The 19,672-nt window shown below is 38.5% G+C and overlaps 1 protein-coding gene across 1 annotated transcript in view; it reads left to right on the top strand.

Annotated features, from left to right (window-relative positions):
- Window positions 1–19,672, top strand: part of COPA (COPI coat complex subunit alpha) — a 50,807-nt gene that overhangs the window by 13,718 nt on the left and 17,417 nt on the right. Inside the window, exons 7-13 of the mRNA XM_068541105.1 lie at window positions 1,662–1,771; window positions 3,159–3,258; window positions 4,195–4,330; window positions 4,995–5,077; window positions 16,994–17,144; window positions 18,074–18,140; window positions 19,086–19,161. Coding sequence (XP_068397206.1) covers window positions 1,662–1,771; window positions 3,159–3,258; window positions 4,195–4,330; window positions 4,995–5,077; window positions 16,994–17,144; window positions 18,074–18,140; window positions 19,086–19,161 — 723 coding nt within the window. The remainder of the gene's footprint in view (window positions 1–1,661; window positions 1,772–3,158; window positions 3,259–4,194; window positions 4,331–4,994; window positions 5,078–16,993; window positions 17,145–18,073; window positions 18,141–19,085; window positions 19,162–19,672) is intronic.

Raw genomic sequence — 19,672 nt, 5'->3', positions numbered from 1 at the left:
TTCATCTTCCTCTCCCCCCAGCCCCCAAATACTCCAAAAGATAGGATTTTAGTCCAAATTCTATTTTCTCATCTGTAAGCTGGTATAATTATCCCTGCTTGCCCACCTCAAAGCATCATTACCTAGATCAGCTTTGAAAACCACAAAGTGCTTTTCACCTGTAAGGTAGTAGTGTTACTGTAATTTTGGTTCTGACTATAGCACAAAATATCAAATTTTAAAGACAGGTTGTGGTTGAGCCATAAATGTGGGCCCTATACAAATAAGACTCTCCTTATCATGGTGTCTTTTTTGTTTTGTTTCGTTTTGTTTCTTCCTATCTATCTATCTATCTATTTATTTTTGGCTGCATTGGGTCTTTGTTGCTGCACGCGGGCTTTCTCTAGTGGCGGCGAGTGGGGGCTACTCTTTGTTGCGGTGCGTGGGTTTCTCATTGCAGTGGCTTCTCTTGTTGCAGGGCACGGGCTCTAGGCGTGCAGGCTTCAGTAGTTGTGGCACATGGGCTTAGTTTCTCCACAGCATGTGGGATCCTCCTGGACCAGGGATCAAACCTGTGTCCCCTGCATTGGCAGGCGGATTCTTTTTTTTTATTTTTAATTTTCTTTTAACATCTTTATTGGAGTATAATTACTTTACAATGTTGTGTCAGTTTCTACTATATAACAAAGTGAATCTGTTATATGTATACATATAGGCAGGTGGATTCTTAACCACTGCGCCACCAGGGAAGTCCTTTTCTGTTGTTTTTGAATTATGGGCTGATTTCTCCCTATAGTCTCCAAAAGTTTTAATGGCAAGATACATATATTCAGATCTATAACCAGTCTTTTGAGCAAGTGTTTAAAGGGATATGACAGTTTTAATAATTTTTGTCCCCTGTCCAAGAGTCAAGAAGAAGATATGAGTATACTTTTTGCACAATTTGTAGTTTTACAATATCATCCACCAAATAAGCTGTTTTATATTTGATAGTTTTAGTTTCCTTAACTCCTTTGGAACTTCCCCATGAGTTGCCTAGAAGCTTCTAGTTTGAGAAACACTGAGCTGTGACCTCCCCAAATGAGTTTTCTTTAAACATTTTTTGAGATGATAGAAGAAAAGTTGCTATAGATTTCATAAAGTTGAAAGTAGAAATTGAATGTTTACCATTTGAGGCCACATTTCAAAAATATTGAAGAATGGAAATGGGTGTTATCTCAAGTAGACAGCTCTTGAGATGAGGTTTGTTGAAGAAATTAGCTATGTCAGAAGTTTGGATTGTCCTCCTCTGGGAAGAAGTCCCAGTAATGGGTCTGTTAAGGGAGCAGAAGAGAAGATAGTGAATGTACTTCACTATTTTGAACTTTTTTGTTTGTTTGTTTGTTTTGGCTGCACCGCACGGCATGTGGGGGATCTTAGTTCCCCAATCAGGGATTGAACCCACACCCCCTGCAGTGGGAGCGTGGAGTCTTAACCATTGGACCGCCAGGGAAGTCCCTCGAACAGTTTTAGAAAGAGATAGATAGGAGCTCTTGCATCTTTCTTTAGTCTCTCTAAATTTCTTTTTCCCTTCTTTTTCCTTAATGTTAGTCTATCACTGTACCTTTCTGCATTTCTGTCACTGTGCTCTTTTTGGTAACATTATGTTTACATTTTTCATCCCACTCCTTACCCCTTCAAAGGTCTAAGGAAAAAAAACTTGTCCCCTGGTGCAGTGGAGTCGGATGTGAGAGGAATAACTGGGGTTGATCTGTTTGGAACTACGGATGCAGTGGTGAAGCATGTACTGGAGGTACTTATCACTATAGCTAGTGGCTAGATGTGGGCTCTTCTCCAGGGAAACAGTGACAATATGCCGTTCATTTATTCATTCTTTCAACAAAGACTTATGCAGGGTTTACTGAGTGCCAGGCACTGTTTGAGGCACTGAAAATAGAATAGTGGGTGAACCAACAGAGAAATGAAGCTTATGTGCTACCTGAGGGAGAGTCATGTTACCTTATAAACATGAAAGCTGGCACAGGTTCCATCACCGTCCCAAAGCAGAGCCCATTGTCAAGCCTCTTGAAGGGGAAGGGGAGGATGATAAATCAAAGGTACTGAGAACCAACCATGTGTAAATAACTTGCATGCATGGTAGGAAAATAGAAAAGCATAAGGGAAACAAACTAGATGTTTTAAAAATATCTAATCCTTACCGCTATCTACTGGTAGAGATATTATTAACCTCATTTTGCAGATGAAAAAATTGAGATTTACAGAAATTAAGTGGTTTACCAAAGTCTACACATGTCTAGTAAATTGAAGAACTAGGCTTTGAACTTGGATCTATCTGACTCCAAACCGAGGTGCTTTTCACCGCAGAATGGTACCTCTCAAAAATACTGCTAATTCGAAACTACCTTATCTGTGATTCTGTTATGATACAGAGTGTAAACTTATAAATAGGGTAAAAGATATCTTAAAATCAGCAGTTCTTAAACTTTTTGGTCTGAGGACCTTTTTATACTCTTAAAACTTATTTAGGACCCCAGAGAGTTTTTGTTTATGTGCATTATATCTGTCAATTTTTATCATATTTGAAATTAAAACCAAGAACTCTTAAAACATGGACTATATAAGGATAAAGTCTATTAGCCATCAAAGCAGTGACGTCATCACATGTCATGTAACCTCTGGAAAACTCTACAGTCATGAGAGAATAAGAGTAAAAGGGGCAAATAACATTTTAGTAGTATTATGAAGATCGTTTTTGACCCTGCAGATTTCCTGAAAGGTTCTTGGAGCTCATCTAAGAGTTTCTTGAGCACACTTTGAGAATTTCTTCATTAAGTTATAAAATTGGTCTTTATTCTTGAGATGCTAATAACTAGTTGGAGAAATAAAATATAAGTAGACAAGTAACAAAACAAGGTAGTATATCCCAAATGCAAATGAAACTGAATTTGGGAGTAGAAGAATTGGGGAATTCCCATGAGAATTGGGAATAATATTAGATAGATTGATGTAGTAATTCTCATGGTCAAATCTTAGAGCAGCAGTCCCTTGAGTCTTTTCACATGAAGAGTAAAAATCAGAGACATCGTTTATAACCACTAGCATGGTCCATTGGTTTGCTTTGAGTAACAGATATAAAGAACGACTTTTTTAGTTTAGAAGAACCACCTGTTTTTGTACAGGGTCATGATCGTGGAGTTAACTGGGCTGCCTTCCACCCCACTATGCCCCTTATTGTATCTGGGGCAGATGACCGTCAAGTGAAGATCTGGCGCATGAACGGTGAGTGAACCAGTGACAGTATCACCATACCTAAAATATTGGCTGATGGCCAACAAGGTGAAGTAGCCAGGTTTTCCAGACTTAATGACCCATTTTCCTACCTTAGGTTGTTAGGCTAATCCTGGGAGCATGACAATTGCCTTATTCCCTTTTTTTCCTTTGATGGCATCCTGATTTTGAGGAGTATGAACATAATTAAAAATAAGAATTCATTTATTCAACAAATACTTATTGAGTACCTACTTTGTACTAACCATTGTTCAGGGTTCTGAAGATAACAGTGGTGACTGAACCAGATTACATTCCTGCCATATGAAGATTCCATTTATTCTATAGTGGCAGCTAGTGACAGAGCAGGGTAAGGAGATAAAGAATGACAGAGAAGAGGTGTTATAATTGATAGGGGGGTGAGAATGAAATAACAAAGAAATATGTAAAGATTCAGAGTCTTGGGCTTCCCTGGTGGCGCAATGGTTGAGAATCTGCCTGCCAATGGAGGGGACACGGGTTCGAGCCCTGGTCTGGGAAGATCCCACATGCCGCGGAGCGGCTGGGCCCGTGAGCCACAATTACTGAGACTGCGCGTCTGGAGCCTGTGCTCCGCAACGAGAGGCCGCGATAGTGAGAGGCCCGTGCACCGCGATGAAGAGTGGCCCCCGCTTGCCACAACTAGAGAAAGCCCTCACACAGAAACGAAGACCCAACACAGCCATAAATAAATAAATGAATGAATGAATGAATAAATAAATAAATAATAAAAATTAAAAAAAAAAAGATTCAGAGTCTTAAATGAAGAAAATTGCCCTATTAGAAAGGAGTTGGTAACTTTACATTTTGTAGTAGTACCTAGCATTTGGTTAGTGGATGTCGTAATTTGAAATCCCAAACTTAAAGTAGTAGGGAGTTGTGGTGACCTAATTCTTTTTTGTTCTTCAGAATCAAAGGCATGGGAAGTTGATACCTGCCGGGGCCATTACAACAATGTATCTTGTGCTGTCTTCCACCCTCGCCAAGAGTTGATCCTCAGCAATTCTGAAGACAAGAGTATCCGAGTCTGGGACATGTCTAAGCGGTAAGGGGGTTACAATGGTGTGTGACCAAACCCAGGGGAAAGCCCCTTTCTCTCTCTTACTCTCTCTCTTTTTAAGAATTAGATTAGAACACTTTTTGTTTCTCATCATCCTCAGCATGTAGAAAAATCAAATTATATATTATGAAAATGTGAAGGGACCTAGTGTTAGCCAACATTTACAAATCTTCCATGAAATAGAAATTTCTGTGTATGTTCTTTTTCTCCTCTAAATTTAAGCAGGTTCTTCTGTAGCTATAGAAATAAGAAATATTAAATGAAAACGGTACAGTAGAAAATTATGATGAGTGGGGGAAGTTGTAATATCAAAATAGTAGAGTCAGTTTGAAGTCCTCTTTTTTTTTTTTTTGGTCATGCTGCACGAGGCATGTGGGATCTTAATTCCCAGACCAGGAATTGAACCCAAATCCCCTGCACTGGAAGTTTGGAATCTTAACCACTGGACCACCAGGGAAGTCCCTGAAGTCCTCTTTCTGTTCCTTGGTAGAATTTATCATGACTGTCTTTATTTAGAATATGCAGTTCACTGTCCTTGATTTAGCTTTTTAATCAGTGTGCTGGCCTACCACTTAATGCTCTTGTATGTGATAGGCTGAAGTTTCCTTGGAAATTAATATTTTTCTTTGTGTACCTTTTACTTTCCTAGGACTGGGGTTCAGACCTTCCGCAGGGACCATGATCGTTTCTGGGTCCTAGCTGCCCACCCTAACCTTAACCTCTTTGCAGCAGGTAAAGGCCATTTCTTCTCTTTTTTCCTTTGGTTCAAAGTTTATAAGAGTTGAGAGTGATTCTCCATTAGCTTTGTCTCCAGCAAGTATATAGTAGGATGACAAGGAAAAATAGAAGTCTGAGAGCCACCTAGTTGAAGCTTTTCTCCTTTTTAACTCCCTTACCTTCTTGGTATAGTGTTCTTTATCCACCAAAATTCATTTAATAATAAAGCCCATTCTCTCCCTTTTTTTTTTTTTTTCTTTTGTCCATGCCACACGGCTTGTGGGATCTTTGTTCCCCAACCAGGGATTGAACCTGGGCCCTTGTCGGTGAGAGAACTGAGTCCTAACCACTGGACCTCCAGGAAATTCCCCTAAAACCCATTCTCTTTGATTAGTTCCTAGGAGACTTAGAGGCTAATGCTGGACACTTGAGGTTCCTAGACTGAGGAGCTAGAAGCTGAGTTTTATTCATTCATTTAGCAAATACATACTGAGTATCAACCCTAGTCTGGGTGCTGGTATTCTAGCAGTGCATAAAACAATGTCTCTTACTTTATAGAACTTTTTTTGAGTTATAATTAACTTAAAATATTTTATTAGTTTCACAACATAGTGATTTGATTTTTTTTTTTTTATAAATTTATTTACTTATTTATATTTGGCTGCGTTGGGTCTTCACTGCTGCGTGCGGGTTTTCTCTAGTTGTGGCGAGCGGGAGCTACTCTTGGTTGTGGTGCGCGGGCTTCTCATTGCCATGGCTTCCCTTGTTGTGGAGCGCAGGCTTCAGTAGTTGTGGCACACGGGCTCAGTAGTTGGGCTCACAGGCTCTAGAGCGCAGGCTCAGTAGCTGTGGCACACGGGCTTAGTTGCTCCGCGGCATGTGGGATCTTCCCGGACCAGGGCTAAAACCTGTGTCCCCTGCATTGGCAGGCGGATTCTTAACCACTGTGCCACCAGGGAAGTGCCGATTTTTTTTTTTTTTAATTTTAATTTTATTTTTTTGTCTTTGGCTGTTTTGGGTCTTCGTTGCTGCACGCGGGCTTTCTCTAGTTGCTACAAGCGGGGCCTGGTCTTCATTGTGATGCGTGGGCTTCTCGTTGCAGTGGCTTCTCTTGTTGCGGAGCACGGGCTGTAGGTGCATGGGCTTCAGTAGTTGTGGCTCACGGACTCTAGAGCGCAGGCTCAGTAGTTGGGACGCAGGGGCTTAGTTGCTCCACGGTATGTGGGATCTTCCCGGACCAGGGCTCGAACCAATGTGTCCCCTGCATTGGTAGGCAGATTCTTAGCCACTGCGCCACCAGGGAAGCCCGATTTGATACTTTTATACATAATGAAATGATCACTACAATAAGACCAGTTACTGTCTGTAACCATACAATGTTCTTACAATATTATTGACTATATTCCCTATGTGTACATTACATCTTCATGACTTATTTATTTTATACCTATTTTATACCTGGAAGTTTGTACCTCTTAATCCCATTCACCTATTTCATCTGCCCCCCTACCTCTCCCTTCTGGCAACCACCGTTTGTTCTCTGTATCAAAAAGTCTGTTTCTATTTTGTTTTGTTTGTACATTTGTTTTTTAAATTCCACATATAAATGAAATCATACAGTATTTATTTTTCTCTGACTTATTTTGCTTAGTATAAATAATACCCTCCATGTCCATCCATGCTGTTGCAAGATTTCATTCTTTCTTATGGCTGAGTAATATTTCATTGTATATGTATACAACATCTTCTCTATCCATTCATCTATTGATGGACACTTAGGTTACTTCCATATCTTGGCTGTGTAAATAGTGCTTCAATGAACATTGGGGTACATATATCTTTTTGAATTAGTGTTTTTGTTTTCTTTTGATAAGTACCCAGGAGTGGAATTGCTGGATCATATATGGTAGTTCTATTTTTAATTTTTTTGAAGAACCTCCATATTGTTTTCCATAGTGGCTGCAACAATTTAAATTCCCACTAACGGTGCACAAGGGTTCCCTTTTCTCCAAAGCCATGTCAACACTTGTTTCTTGTCTTTTTGATAATAGCCATTCTGTTAGATGTGAGGTGGTATCTCATGGTTTTGATTTGCATTACTCTGATGATTAGTGACGAGAACCTTTTCATGTGCCTGTTGGCTATCTATATGTCTTCTTTGGAAAAATATCTTTTTGGGTATTCTGCTTATTTTTAAGTTGGCTTATTTGATTTTTGATATTGAGTTGTATGAGTTCTTTATGATTTTTTTTTTTTGGCCACACCACATGGCATGCGGGATCTTAGTTCCCCGACCAGGGATTGAACCTGGGCCCCCTGCAGTGGAAGTGTGGCGTGTTAACCACTGGACCACCAGAGAAGTCCCAGTTGTATGAGTTCTTCAGATTTTGGATATCAACCCCTTATTGGATATATTGTTTGCAAATATCTTCTCTCATTCAGTAGGTTGCCTTTTTGTTTTGTTGGTGGTATCCTTTGCTGTACAAAAGCTTTTTAGTTTGATGTAGTCCCATGTGTTTATTTTTGTTTCCCTTGCCTGAGGAGACATACCCAAAAAAATATTGCTAAGACTGATGTCAAAGAGGTTACTGCCTACACTTTCTTCTAGGAGTTTTATGGTTTTAGGTCTTACATTTAAGTCTTTAATCCATTTTGCATTTATTTTTGTACATGGTTTAAGAAAGTGGTTCAGTTTGATTCTTTTATATGTAGCTATCCAGTTTTCCCAACACCATTTATTGAAGAGACTGCCTTTTCCCTATTGTATATTTTTGCCTCTTTTGTCATAGATTAATTGACCATGTGAGCATGAATTTATTTCTGGGCTCTCTATTCTGTTCCATTGATCTATGTGTCTGTTTTTGTGCAGTATCATACTGTTTTGATTACTATAGATTTCTAATATAGTTTCCAGTCTGGGAGCATGATACCTCCAGTTTTGTTCTTCTTTCTAAAGATTGCCATGGTGATTTGGCAACTTTTGTGGTTCCATACAAATCTTAGGAGTATTTGTCTAGTTCTATGAAAAATACCATTGGTATTTTGATAGGGATTGCACTGAATCTGTAGGTTCCTTTGGGTAATATGGACATTTTAAAAATATTGATTCTTCCAGTCCATGAGCATGGTATATCTTTCCATTTATTTGTGTTGTCTTCAATTTCTTTCATCAATGTCTTATAGTTTTCAGAATACAGGTCTTTTACCTCCTTGGTTAAATTTATTCCTAGGTTTTTTATTCTTTTTCGATGCAATTGTAAATGGGATTGTTTTCTTCATTTCTCTTTCTGATATTGCAACAGATTTCTGTATATTAATTTTGTTTCCTCCAATTTTACTGAATTAATTTATTAGTTCTAATAGTTTTTTTGTGGAATCTTTTGGGCTTTCTATATATAGTATCTTGTCATCTGTAAATAGTAACAGTTTTATTTCTTCTTTTGCAATTTAGATGCCTTTTCTTTTTCTTACCTAATTGCTGTGGCTAGGACTTCCAATACTATGTTGAATAGGAGTGACGAGAGTGGGTATCCTTTTCTTGTTCCTGATCCTAGTGGAAGAGCTTTCAGCTTTTCACCATTGAGTATGATGTTAGCTGTGTGTTTGTCATGTATGGCCTTTATTGTGTTGAGGTATTTTCCCTCCATACCCACTTTGCTGAGAGTTTTTATCATAAATGGATGTTAAATTTTGTCAAATGCTTTTTCTACATCTATCGATATGATCATATGATTTTTACCCTTCATTTTGTTAATGTGGTGTATCACATTGATTTATGGATGTTAAACCATCCTTGCATCCCTGGAATGAATTGTGCTTGATCATGGTGTATTATCCTTTTAATGTATCATTGTATTTGGTTTGCTAGTATTTTGTTAAGGATTTTTGCATCTATGCTCATCAGGGATATTGGCCTATAATTTTTGGTTTCTTATGGTCTTTGCCTGGTTTTGGTATCAAGGTAGTGCTCTCCTCATTAAATGAGTTTGGAAGTGTTTTTTCCTCTTCAATTTTTGGAATAATTTGAAAAGGACAGATATTAACTCTTCTTTAAATGTTGGTAGAATTTACCTTTGAAGCCATCTGGACCTGGACTTTTGTTTTTTGGGAGTTTGTTGATTACTGATTCAATTTTGTTAGTAATTGATCTATTCAGGTTTTCTGTTTCTACATGACTCAGTCTTGGAAGATTGTATGTTTCTAGGAATTTATCCATTTAGGTTGTCTAATTTGTTGGCATATCATTGTTTGTAGTATTCTCTTATAATCAGTCCTTTGTATTTCTGTGCTGTCAGTTGTAATTTCTCCTCTTTCATTTCTGATTTTATTGGGGCTCTCTCTTTTTTTTTTTTTTTTTTAAATTCCACACCTCATTTTTTTTTTTTTTTATTTAATTTATTAATTTATTTATTTATGGCTGTGTTGGGTCTTCGTTTCTGTGTGAGGGCTTTCTCTAGTTGTGGCAAGCGGGGGCCACTCTTCATCGCAGTGCGTGGGCCTCTCACTATCGCAGCCTCTCTTGTTGCGGAGCACAGGGTCCAGACGCGCAGGCTCAGTAATTGTGGCTCACGGGCCTAGTTGCTCCGCGGCATGTGGGATCTTCCCAGACCAGGGCTTGAACCCGTGTCCCCTGCATTGGCAGGTGGATTCTCAACCACTGCGCCACCAGGGAAGCCCTCTCTTTTATTTTTTAATGAGTCTGGCTAAAAGTTTGTAGATTTTATCTTTCAAAGAACCAATGCTTAGTTTCATTGTATTTTCTGTTGTTTTTTTAGTCTCTGTTTCATTTATTTCTGCTCTAATCTTTATCATTTCTTCCTTATACTCACTGAGCTTTGCTTGTTCTTCATTTTGTTTTTTTTTAAATCTACTTTTAGATTGCTTGAGATTTTTCTTGTTTCTTGGGGTAGGCCTGTATCACTATGAACTTCCTCTTAGAACTGCTTTTGCTGTGTCCCATAGATGTTGGACACTTGTGTTTCCATTTTCATTTGTCTTCAGGTATTATTGATTTCCTCTTTGATTTCTTTGTTGACTCATTTGTTGTTTAGTAGCATGTTGTTTAGTCTCCACATGTTTGTGTTTTTTCTAGTTTTCTTCTTGTAGTTGATTTCTAGTTTCATATTTTTTGGTGAAAAAGGCACTTGAAATTATTTCAGTCTTAAATTTATCAAGCCTTGTTTTGTGGCCTAGCATGAGATCTGTCCTGGAGTATGTTCAATATGCACTTGAAAATAATGTATTTTGCCACTTTTGGATAGACTGTTCTCTATCTATTAATTCTATCTGGTCTAATGTGTCATTTAAGGCCAGTGTTTCCTTGTTGATATGATCTGTCCATTGATGTAAGTAGGGTGTAATGTCCCCTAGTATTATTGTGTTATTGTCAGTTTCTCCCTTTATTTCTATTAATATTTGCTTTATATATTTAGGTACTCCTATGTTGGTTGTATAAATGTTTGCAAATGTTATATTCTCTTGTTGGATTGACCCCTTTATCATTATGTAATGCCCTTCTTTGCCTTTTGATATGATCTTTGTTTTAAAGTCTATTTTGTCTGATATGAGTAACGTCCTAGCTTTCTTTTCTTTTACATTTGCATGAAATATCTTTTTCCATCCCTTCACTTTCAGTCTATGTGTATCTTTAGATCTGACTTGAGTCTCTTGTAGGCAGCATATAGATAGGTCTCATTTTTTTAATCCATTCAGCCACTGTAAGTCTTTTGCTTGGTGCATTTATTCCATTTACCTTTAAAGTAATTATTGATAGGTATGTGCTTTTTGACATTTTGTTAATTTTTTTCTGGTTGTTTTTGTAGTTATTCTCTGTTCCTGTCTTGTTCTCTTGGTTTCTTCCCTTGTGGTTTGATGGATTCCTTTAGTGTTACATTTGGATTTGTTTCTCTTTATTTGTTGTCTATCCATTGTAAGTTTTTGTTTGTGGTTACCATGAATTTCATAAATATTGAACTGTATATATATATTTGTCTATTTTAAGCTGATAGTCACTTAAGTTCAAAGGCATTCTAAAAGCACTACATTTTTACATGTACCCCATTTTATGTTTTTTATTTCATATTTTATATCTCTTTATTTTGTGTATACCTTAACTATTTTTTGTAATTATAGTTGATTATACTGCACTTGACCCTTTAACAACGTGGAAGTTAGGGACACTGACCCTCTGTGCAGTCTAAAATGTGCGTATAAGTTTACAGTTGACTCTCTGTACCTGTGGTTCCGTATCTGCAGATTCAACCAACAGTGGACTGTGTAGTATTATTGTACATATTTAGTGAAAGAGAACTGTGTGTAAGTGGACCAGGGCAGTTAAGATCCATGTTGTTTAAGGGTCAACTGTTCTCTGGTCTTTTAACTTTCATACTAGCTTTTTAAGTGGCTGATCCACTGCCTTTGCTATGTATTTGCTTTTATCAGTGAGATTTTTCCTTTGATGTATTTTCTTTTTTTTTTTTATCTTTTTAAATGTTTTTTAAATTTATTTTTGGCTATGTTGGGTCTTCGTTGCTGCACATGGGCTTTCTCTAGTTGTGGTGAGTGGGGGCTGCTCTTCATTGTGGTACGTGGGCTGCTCATTTCAGTGGCTTCTCTTGTTGTGGAGCATGGGCTGTAGGTGTGCAGGCTTCAGTAGTTGTGGCACATGGGCTCAGTGGTTGTGGCTCGCTGGCTCTAGAGCGTGGGCTCAGTAGTTGTGGCGCACGAGCTTAGTTGCTCTGCAGCATGTGGGATCTTCCTGGACCAGGGCTCGAACCTGTGTCGCCTGCATTGGCAGGCGGATTCTTAACCACTGCACCACCAGGGAAGGCCCTCATATATGTTTTTATTTCTAGTTGGTGCCTTTTCTTTTCTGCTTGAAGGAGACCTTGACATTTCATGTAAGGCTGGTTTAGTAGTGAACTCTTTTAGTTTTTGCTTGTCTGAGAAACTCTTTCTCCTTCAGTTCTGAATGATAACCTTGCTGGATAGATGCTAAGTGGTAAGTCTTTTCCGCTCAGCATTTTATATGTATCCTGCCATTCCTTTCTGGCCTATAAAGTTTCTGCTGAAAAATCAGCTGAGAGTCTTATGGGGTTTTCCTTGTATGTGATTAGTTGTTTTTCTCTTGCTGCCTTTAACACATTATTGACCAGAGATGTATTAATACATCTTTTGTTACCTGAATGTTATTGACTGGAGATGTATCAATACGTTTTTAGAGAGATACAATTAACATCACCATACAAAGTTGTTAGAGCTTAAAATTGATCAAGGGTTCATTATACAACTTATGAATGTCGTTATCATTTGCATTTTGCTCCATTAGGTTTTTGTTCCAACCTTGTGTATATTATAAACACAAGTTTGTTACCATAAAATTTTCAAAAATGATGCATCGCGAGATTTTGAGTGAAGAAGAATTTTTCAGTGAATTTTATGCAGATACTTTCTCTGATTGTCCAAGTGACATATATACTAGTGTCTCAGAAGATGATAGTTCTTCAGAATATAGTTCTGATTCAGACAATGTGAATGTTAGACCAACAAAAAGACAAAAAAACTTAGTGATTGATTCTGATATGGAAAGTGAAAATGAAACTCATGGTGCTGGAGAATGCTCCCTTGCTTCTGCAGAAGAGTGGATTGCAGACAACATTTCACAAAAATTAGAAGACTTTACAGGTGTGTCAGGTGTAACTATTGAATGTAATAACCTGCAAAGTGTTAGTGAAATAACAGAATTAATTTTTGGTAATGACTTTTTCGAGTTGGTTGCTTCTCAAACAAACTTGTATCACCAACAGAATGAAAAAGCATATAAAAAGTATGATAAGGCTTTAAAATGGACTGATGTAACCAATAGTGGTATGAAGAAGTTTCTTGGATTAATATTTTTTTTTAAGAGGTATGAAGCTTCCTTTATTTTTTTTTGAATTTTATTTTATTTTATTTTTTTATACAGTAGGTTATTAGTTATCTATTTTATACATATTAGTGTATATATGTCAATCCCAATCTCCCAATTCATCCTACCACCGCCCCCCCGCCCACCACTTTCCCCCTCTTGGTGTCCATACGTTTGTTCTCTACATCTGTGTCTCCATTTCTGCCTTGCAGACTGGTTCATCTGTACCATTTTTCTAGATTCCACATATATGCGTTAATATATGATATTTGTTTTCCTCTTTCTGACTTACTTCACTCTGTATGACAGTCTCTAGGTCCATCCACATCTCTACAAATGACCCAATTTAGTTCCTTTTTATGGCTGAGTAATATTCCATTGTGTATATGTACCACATCTTCTTTATCCACTCGTCTGTCGATGGGCGTTTAGGTTGCTTCCATGGATTAATAATTTTGATGGGACAAATAAGAAAGTCATACTGGAAAGAATATTGGTCGACTGATCCCTTACTTGAAACACCTATCTTGCCAAAGATTATGACGAGAAGAAGGTTCGAAAAAATAATGACGTTTCTTCACTTCAACAATAACTCAGAAACTCTACTTACTGCAGACAGAGAGGTTCAAAAGTTAAACCTCTTTTGGATTATTTTCTACCAAAATTTCCATCGATCTATATACCCAAACAAGAGCTATCACTTGATGAGGCAATGATAAAGTGGAGAGGATGACTCAGATTCAAAACCTATAATCCCAGAAAACTTACAAAATAAGTTTGGTCAGGATGGTTAACGAAAGTGAAACTGGGTATATATGCAACCTTGAGATTTACATGGGTGAAGGATAGAAACTGCAAGAAACAATTTTATTGGTCCTACAACCTAATCTTGGTTCATGGCACTGTATTTACCAAGACAATTATTAAAACAGTGTGTCCACATCTGAAATATTGTTGAAAAATAAAACCAGAGTTTGTGGGACTATAAGAGAGAATCATGGTCTACCAAACCAATTAAGAGAAATCTAAAAATCTACAGAGGGGAGAAATGACATTCTTATGGAAGGGAAAAGTGATTTTTCTTATACGGAAAGACAAAAGGCTAGTCTGCATGGTGACAACTATTCATTATGCCTCCATAGCATCTACAGGAAAAGAAGACAGGAGGACTGGCCATCAGATGACTAAGCCCACTTGTATATTAGAGTATAATAAATGTATGAAAGGAGTTGATTGATCCAGTCAATACCTGGCAAACTGCAATATCCTCTGGAAAACTCGAAAATGATATAAGAAAGTGGGTTTCTATTTGAGTAATTGCAGTTTATTCAATGCGTTTAAAATTTATTGTAGCCTTAATGCACAGAATAAAATGACTTACAAGCAATTTTTGTTAGCAGTAGCTAGAGAATGGGTAATTGACCATTCTGGTGAGTATAGTGGTGGTCCCGCACCTGGTCCTTCTTGTGGTGTTTCTAAAAGAGCCCCCCACAAAGATCCACCTTGTCGACTATCAGGTAAAATAAAAGAACATGTTCTAGAGGAAATAATACCCACAGGACTAAAAAAAAATGCCACGGGGCTTCCCTGGTGGCACCGTGGTTAAGAATCTGCCTGCCAGTGCAGGGGACACGGGTTTGAGCCCTGGTCCGGGAAGATCCCACATGCAGAGCAACTAAGCCCGTGCGCCACAACTACTGAGCCTGTGCTCTAGAGCCCTCAAGCCACAACTACTGAGCCTGCGTGCCACAACTATTGAAGCCCAAGCACCTAGAGCCTGTGCTCTGCAACGAGAAGCCACCTCAATGAGAAGCCTGTGCACTGCAACAAAGAGTAGCCCCCACTTGCCGCAACTAGAGAAAGCCCGTGTGCAGCAATGAAGACCCAATGCAGCCAAAAATAAATAAAATTTTAAAAAAAAAATGCCGCCAGAAAGTGTAGAGTCTGCTCTTCCAGGGGAAAGCACAGTGAAACACGATATATTTGTAATAGATGTTCTGTTCCCTTGCACAGAGGTGCCTGCTGTACTGCCTATCACACTCTAATGAAATATTAGAATGCTTTAGTTAGACATGTACAAAGTTTCAAAGAAATACATTAAGTGCAAAAACAGTTGTTAATAGTTATACTCAAACGCGGGTGTTTCAGTATTCACTTATATAACAAATCGCTGGCCACAGGCATCAGTTTCTGCAAAAATCCCCTGGCCAATAATGTGTTAAGATTCTCTCCTTATCTTTAACTCTTGCCATTTTAATTATAATATGTCATGGTGAGGATATCTTTGGGTTCATCTTATTTGGGAATCTCTGTGCTTCTTGGACCTGGATATCTACTTCCTTCCTGAGGTTAGGAAAGTTTTCAACCATTATTTATTCAAATAAGGTTTCTGTCCCTTTCTCTCTTCTCCTTTGGGAATCCTATAATGTGAAAGTTAGTATGCTTGATGTCGTCCCAGAAGTCCCTTAACTCTCATTTAAAAAAAAATTCTTTCTTTTTGCTGTTACGATTGGGTGATTTCCACTATTCTGTCTTACAGATTGCTCATCTGTTCTTCCATATCATCTAATCTGCTGTTGATTCCCTCTAGCATATTTTTTCTGTTTTTGTATTCTTCACTTTTGATTGGTTCTTTCTTATATTTTCTAAGTCTTTGTTGAAGTTCTCACTGAATTCTTCCATTCTTCTCCCAAGTTTGGTGAGCATCCTTATGACTGTTTCTTTGAACTCTTTATCAGATAAATTACTTATCTCTGTTTCATTAGGGGTTTTTTCCTGGGGGTTTATTTTGTTGTTTCTTTTGGAACATATTCCTCTGTCTCCCTTTTGTTTGACTTTTGGTTTTTGCTTCTATGAATTTAAGCAAAACAGCTACCTCTCCTGGTCTTTTCAAGGAGTGGCCTTGGGTGAAAGCTTTCCTGTGTAGATTGTTTGCACCTGGCAGCTTTGACAGGCTTGCTGGGGCTGGAGTGCATCTGGGCAGGCATAGTCCCTGGGGAGTGTGGTCTCTTGGTGGAGTGCCTGGGGCTGGAGTGGGCGTGGGGCAGTCCCTGGAAAGCGCTACACCTGAGGCCATGGAACTTTTATTTGTAGTGAAGGGAGGTAGACCCATAAAACAATAAATATATAAAACAATGTATGGTGAAAACTGCTTTAAAGGAAAGTTAAGCAAAAGTAAGTGGGTAGAGAGGGACGAATGTGGGGACTGCTGCTTTATACTGGGTGTTCAGGAAAGTGAAGGGGAATGATAAATACATTGACAGTGGGAACAGCAAATGCAAAGACCGTGATATGAGAAATGTTTAACATGTTTGAGGAGCATCAAAGTGGCCAGTTGGAGCACAGTAAGGGGCTAAATAATAGGAGGTAAGACCAAGCCAGATTGGGCATTGCCTTGTAGGCCATTAGAATTTAAGACTTTATTCTGAAAGAATGGAAAGCCATTGGAAGGTGTTGGGTGGGGAAGTGACATGATCTGATTTATGTGTGGAGTGTATACTAGGAGGACAAAGATTGAAGGTTTTTCTGAGTGATGGATAATGTTAGTAGGGAAAAGCAAAACATTTTTAAAAAACAGAACCAGAAAGGCTTTTTAAACTAGCATCCATTTGTTCAGCACTTACTTTTTATGTTTGTTATTTGATAGTGACTGGGGAAGGATGGAAATTATTGTAATTTCTGTTTTCAGGGAGCTCAGTGTATACTGGGGATGATATACCTAAACAATTACAGTGCAGAATGGTACGTGCTGTGACGGAGGTTTGTACAAAACAGTTAGGAGAACACAGAGGAGGGTTTGTCTAATGTGGCAGTATGATAGAGTGAGTATTGGTAAAGGATTTACAGGTGTTTACTTGAATAAAGATTCCAAGAATTGTGAGAATTTAGGCAAATTAAGAATGCATTTAGGTGTCTTAACTTTGTTTTTAGCATTCATATACAGTCGTCATCTTTATGTATCTCCTGTTTCCAGTTTTCTTTCTTGCCTACAGCTAATTCTTTCCTCCTTTTTCCCTGTGGCCCAGGCCATGATGGTGGCATGATTGTATTTAAACTGGAACGGGAACGGCCAGCCTATGCTGTTCATGGCAATATGCTTCATTATGTCAAGGACCGATTCTTACGTCAGTTGGATTTCAACAGCTCCAAAGATGTAGCTGTGATGCAGTTGCGGAGGTAAATCAGACTTGTTTCTTCCCTCCAAACTGTCTCATCTGTTACCATGAAACAATACTCACAAACTGGAGTCTGTTCTGTTAACAACGTTTTGGATCTTATCTCCTGTCACAGGTAGAATCCCCAGGAGCATGGTGGTGGCCATGAGGCCAATGGGGGCTTCCCTGTTGACAATGCTAGAGACGCTTTGGAAAGGAAATTATACTGCCAAGTTTGCCAGGTGTCTTGAAAACCAGGGAAAGTTTCCTGGTTGAGAGTAGCCCAGCTTGGTGACAGGCCTCTTTGCCTTTATTTAGCATTTCTTTTCTATACCTCTCCCTTTGCTTTTCAGCAAAATGCATGCAGCTCTAAACCAGAATATATGTCTCTGGAAACTCTTAACTCGGAAGATATGATAATATCTAGGGTGCCTGGCAAAAGGAACTATCCTCTTGGAAAGCCAGATGTATCAGCATGCTGAAACATTCATGGTGGCAGGCTTTGGCATAAGGGTTTGATAACCACCCTCCAGCATTACTACAATAAAAAAATGGGTTTATGTTATCACTCCAAGGGACAGGAGAAACTAGCCAGAGACAAATCACATCATGTTACTCTGTGGTATCCACTGCAATTATGTGTAGGAATTTGTACCCAAGAAGAATCAATCCCACTCACTACAGTGAGTGCTAACTATACCTTCTGTTGAATAAGTAGACTTGTACTAGGTGTGCTTTTTTAAAACTCTGTGCTCAAAGCTGAAATAGGGGAGTCCCTAAGCCTTAAAGGAAGGAAGAAATAGATGCAACATTCATTTATTTTTATTCCAGAAAAATGATAAGTGTATCTGTAAAGATGAGGTAAGTAGGAGGTGTAGTAGTAATTCCTTTTTTCCTATTGTCATTATGTCTTTTTACTAATTTCTCTGTTTTTTGTGTATATATCTCTAGTGGTTCCAAGTTCCCAGTGTTCAACATGTCGTACAATCCAGCAGAAAATGCAGTCCTACTGTGTACAGTAAGTAAACCTCCTAGGATCTCCTCATTTCCCATAGCTCTCTTTCTCATGCCCTTAGAGGATCTCTAATGGCTTCTTAGAAACTATTTAATGGTCATTTTGAGAGAGCTGAAAGAGTAAACAGAGGCTCAAACCAGGTAGGCTTCAGCTGTCATAAACATGTTAAGGGTTTGTGTACTTACATCTTTCATAAGGCTAACAACTTCTAAACTTAATGGAGCATCGGGATGAATCACCCAAATCACTGAAGGTAATTTGAAAGAATGTTTGGGACTATATCCTATTCAAAGGAGATGCTTATCTTGATTCCCTCCATTTGGGTGAAAATAGTAGAGCTGATTTTGAGAGGAGTTCCTTTCAGTGGTGTTACCTTTGGGGTCATCAAGTAGCCCTCCTTATTTCTTGCCATACAATTAAAAAAAAAAAAAAAGAAAGAAATGACATTCTAATTTTAGTGCCTTCATTGCCAAGTCAGAAGAATGAAAACCTGTCTTTCCCGATATGACTTCTGGTGTCTGATCCCAGTTCTTCTTCAATATCTAACAGTCCCATATTTTCCTCCTGGCACTTTCCTTTAATGTTTTTTCTTTGATGTCTTTTTTTTACCTTCAAACAGACTTTTAAGTTGATGAATATACTCAGGTGGGGCACTGGAATATTGGGGTCTTAGTCTGTTAATTTGTGGAATAGAGAGCAGTCCTTGCTTTCATTCAAAAGATATCTACATCTTTGGAAGATAAAAGAAAAATAAGGTGACATGAATGCTGAATTCTTTGGCAACGAGCCCTATAATTTTTAGCTGTAGAAACGTTCAAATGCCTTCTGAGTGAAAGGTGTGAAAAGTATAGTTTCAGGTTGCTGTCTGTATAATGGTGCTGTTTTCTATGTCAGAGTAAACTGGTATCTTGGGTGCTCTTACTAACAATTCCTCCCTTTCCTCTACAGAGAGCCAGTAATTTAGAGAATAGTACCTATGACTTGTACACCATCCCCAAGGATGCCGACTCCCAGAATCCTGATGGTAGGCATTCGCTTTGTATACCCGACTCTGCTCCTAGCTCTCCTCACCCAAATCATCACTCCTCTGCAAGTTTTTCACGTTCCGTCCCCAGGCCATGGCCACATCACTCATGTCTGTTGGCAGGTGCTGCTGACAGTTGCATCAGAGGCAACCGTGATGTGAAATATTCATGTTCCTCCTCCATTTTATTACTCCAGCTAGATATATATATTTTATAATTTGGTTATTAGAAACTCTCCATTTTCTCTTTCAGCACAGCATGTTATCCTAGTTTATTGTCAGCTGATGTGACTTTCACCCTGGTAGTTTCATTTATTTAAAAACGTGGTTCCAATCTTGCAGTGTCTCATCCTGGGACTAGGGATTTATGCTCTCCCATCCATATCCAGATCCGATTTGCTTCCTTTTGCATGTCAGAAAGATGAGGCTGTTAACAGCCCCTCACCCCACCAGGGATCCCGGATCCAGCTGAGACCCCTGCCTGCCTCTTCCATCACCAACATCCCTTTTT

The sequence above is a fragment of the Eschrichtius robustus genome, chromosome 3 (assembly GCF_028021215.1).
Source record: "Eschrichtius robustus isolate mEscRob2 chromosome 3, mEscRob2.pri, whole genome shotgun sequence".
Lineage (NCBI taxonomy): Eukaryota > Metazoa > Chordata > Mammalia > Artiodactyla > Eschrichtiidae > Eschrichtius > Eschrichtius robustus.
This window is presented reverse-complemented; position numbering and strand designations above follow the sequence as displayed.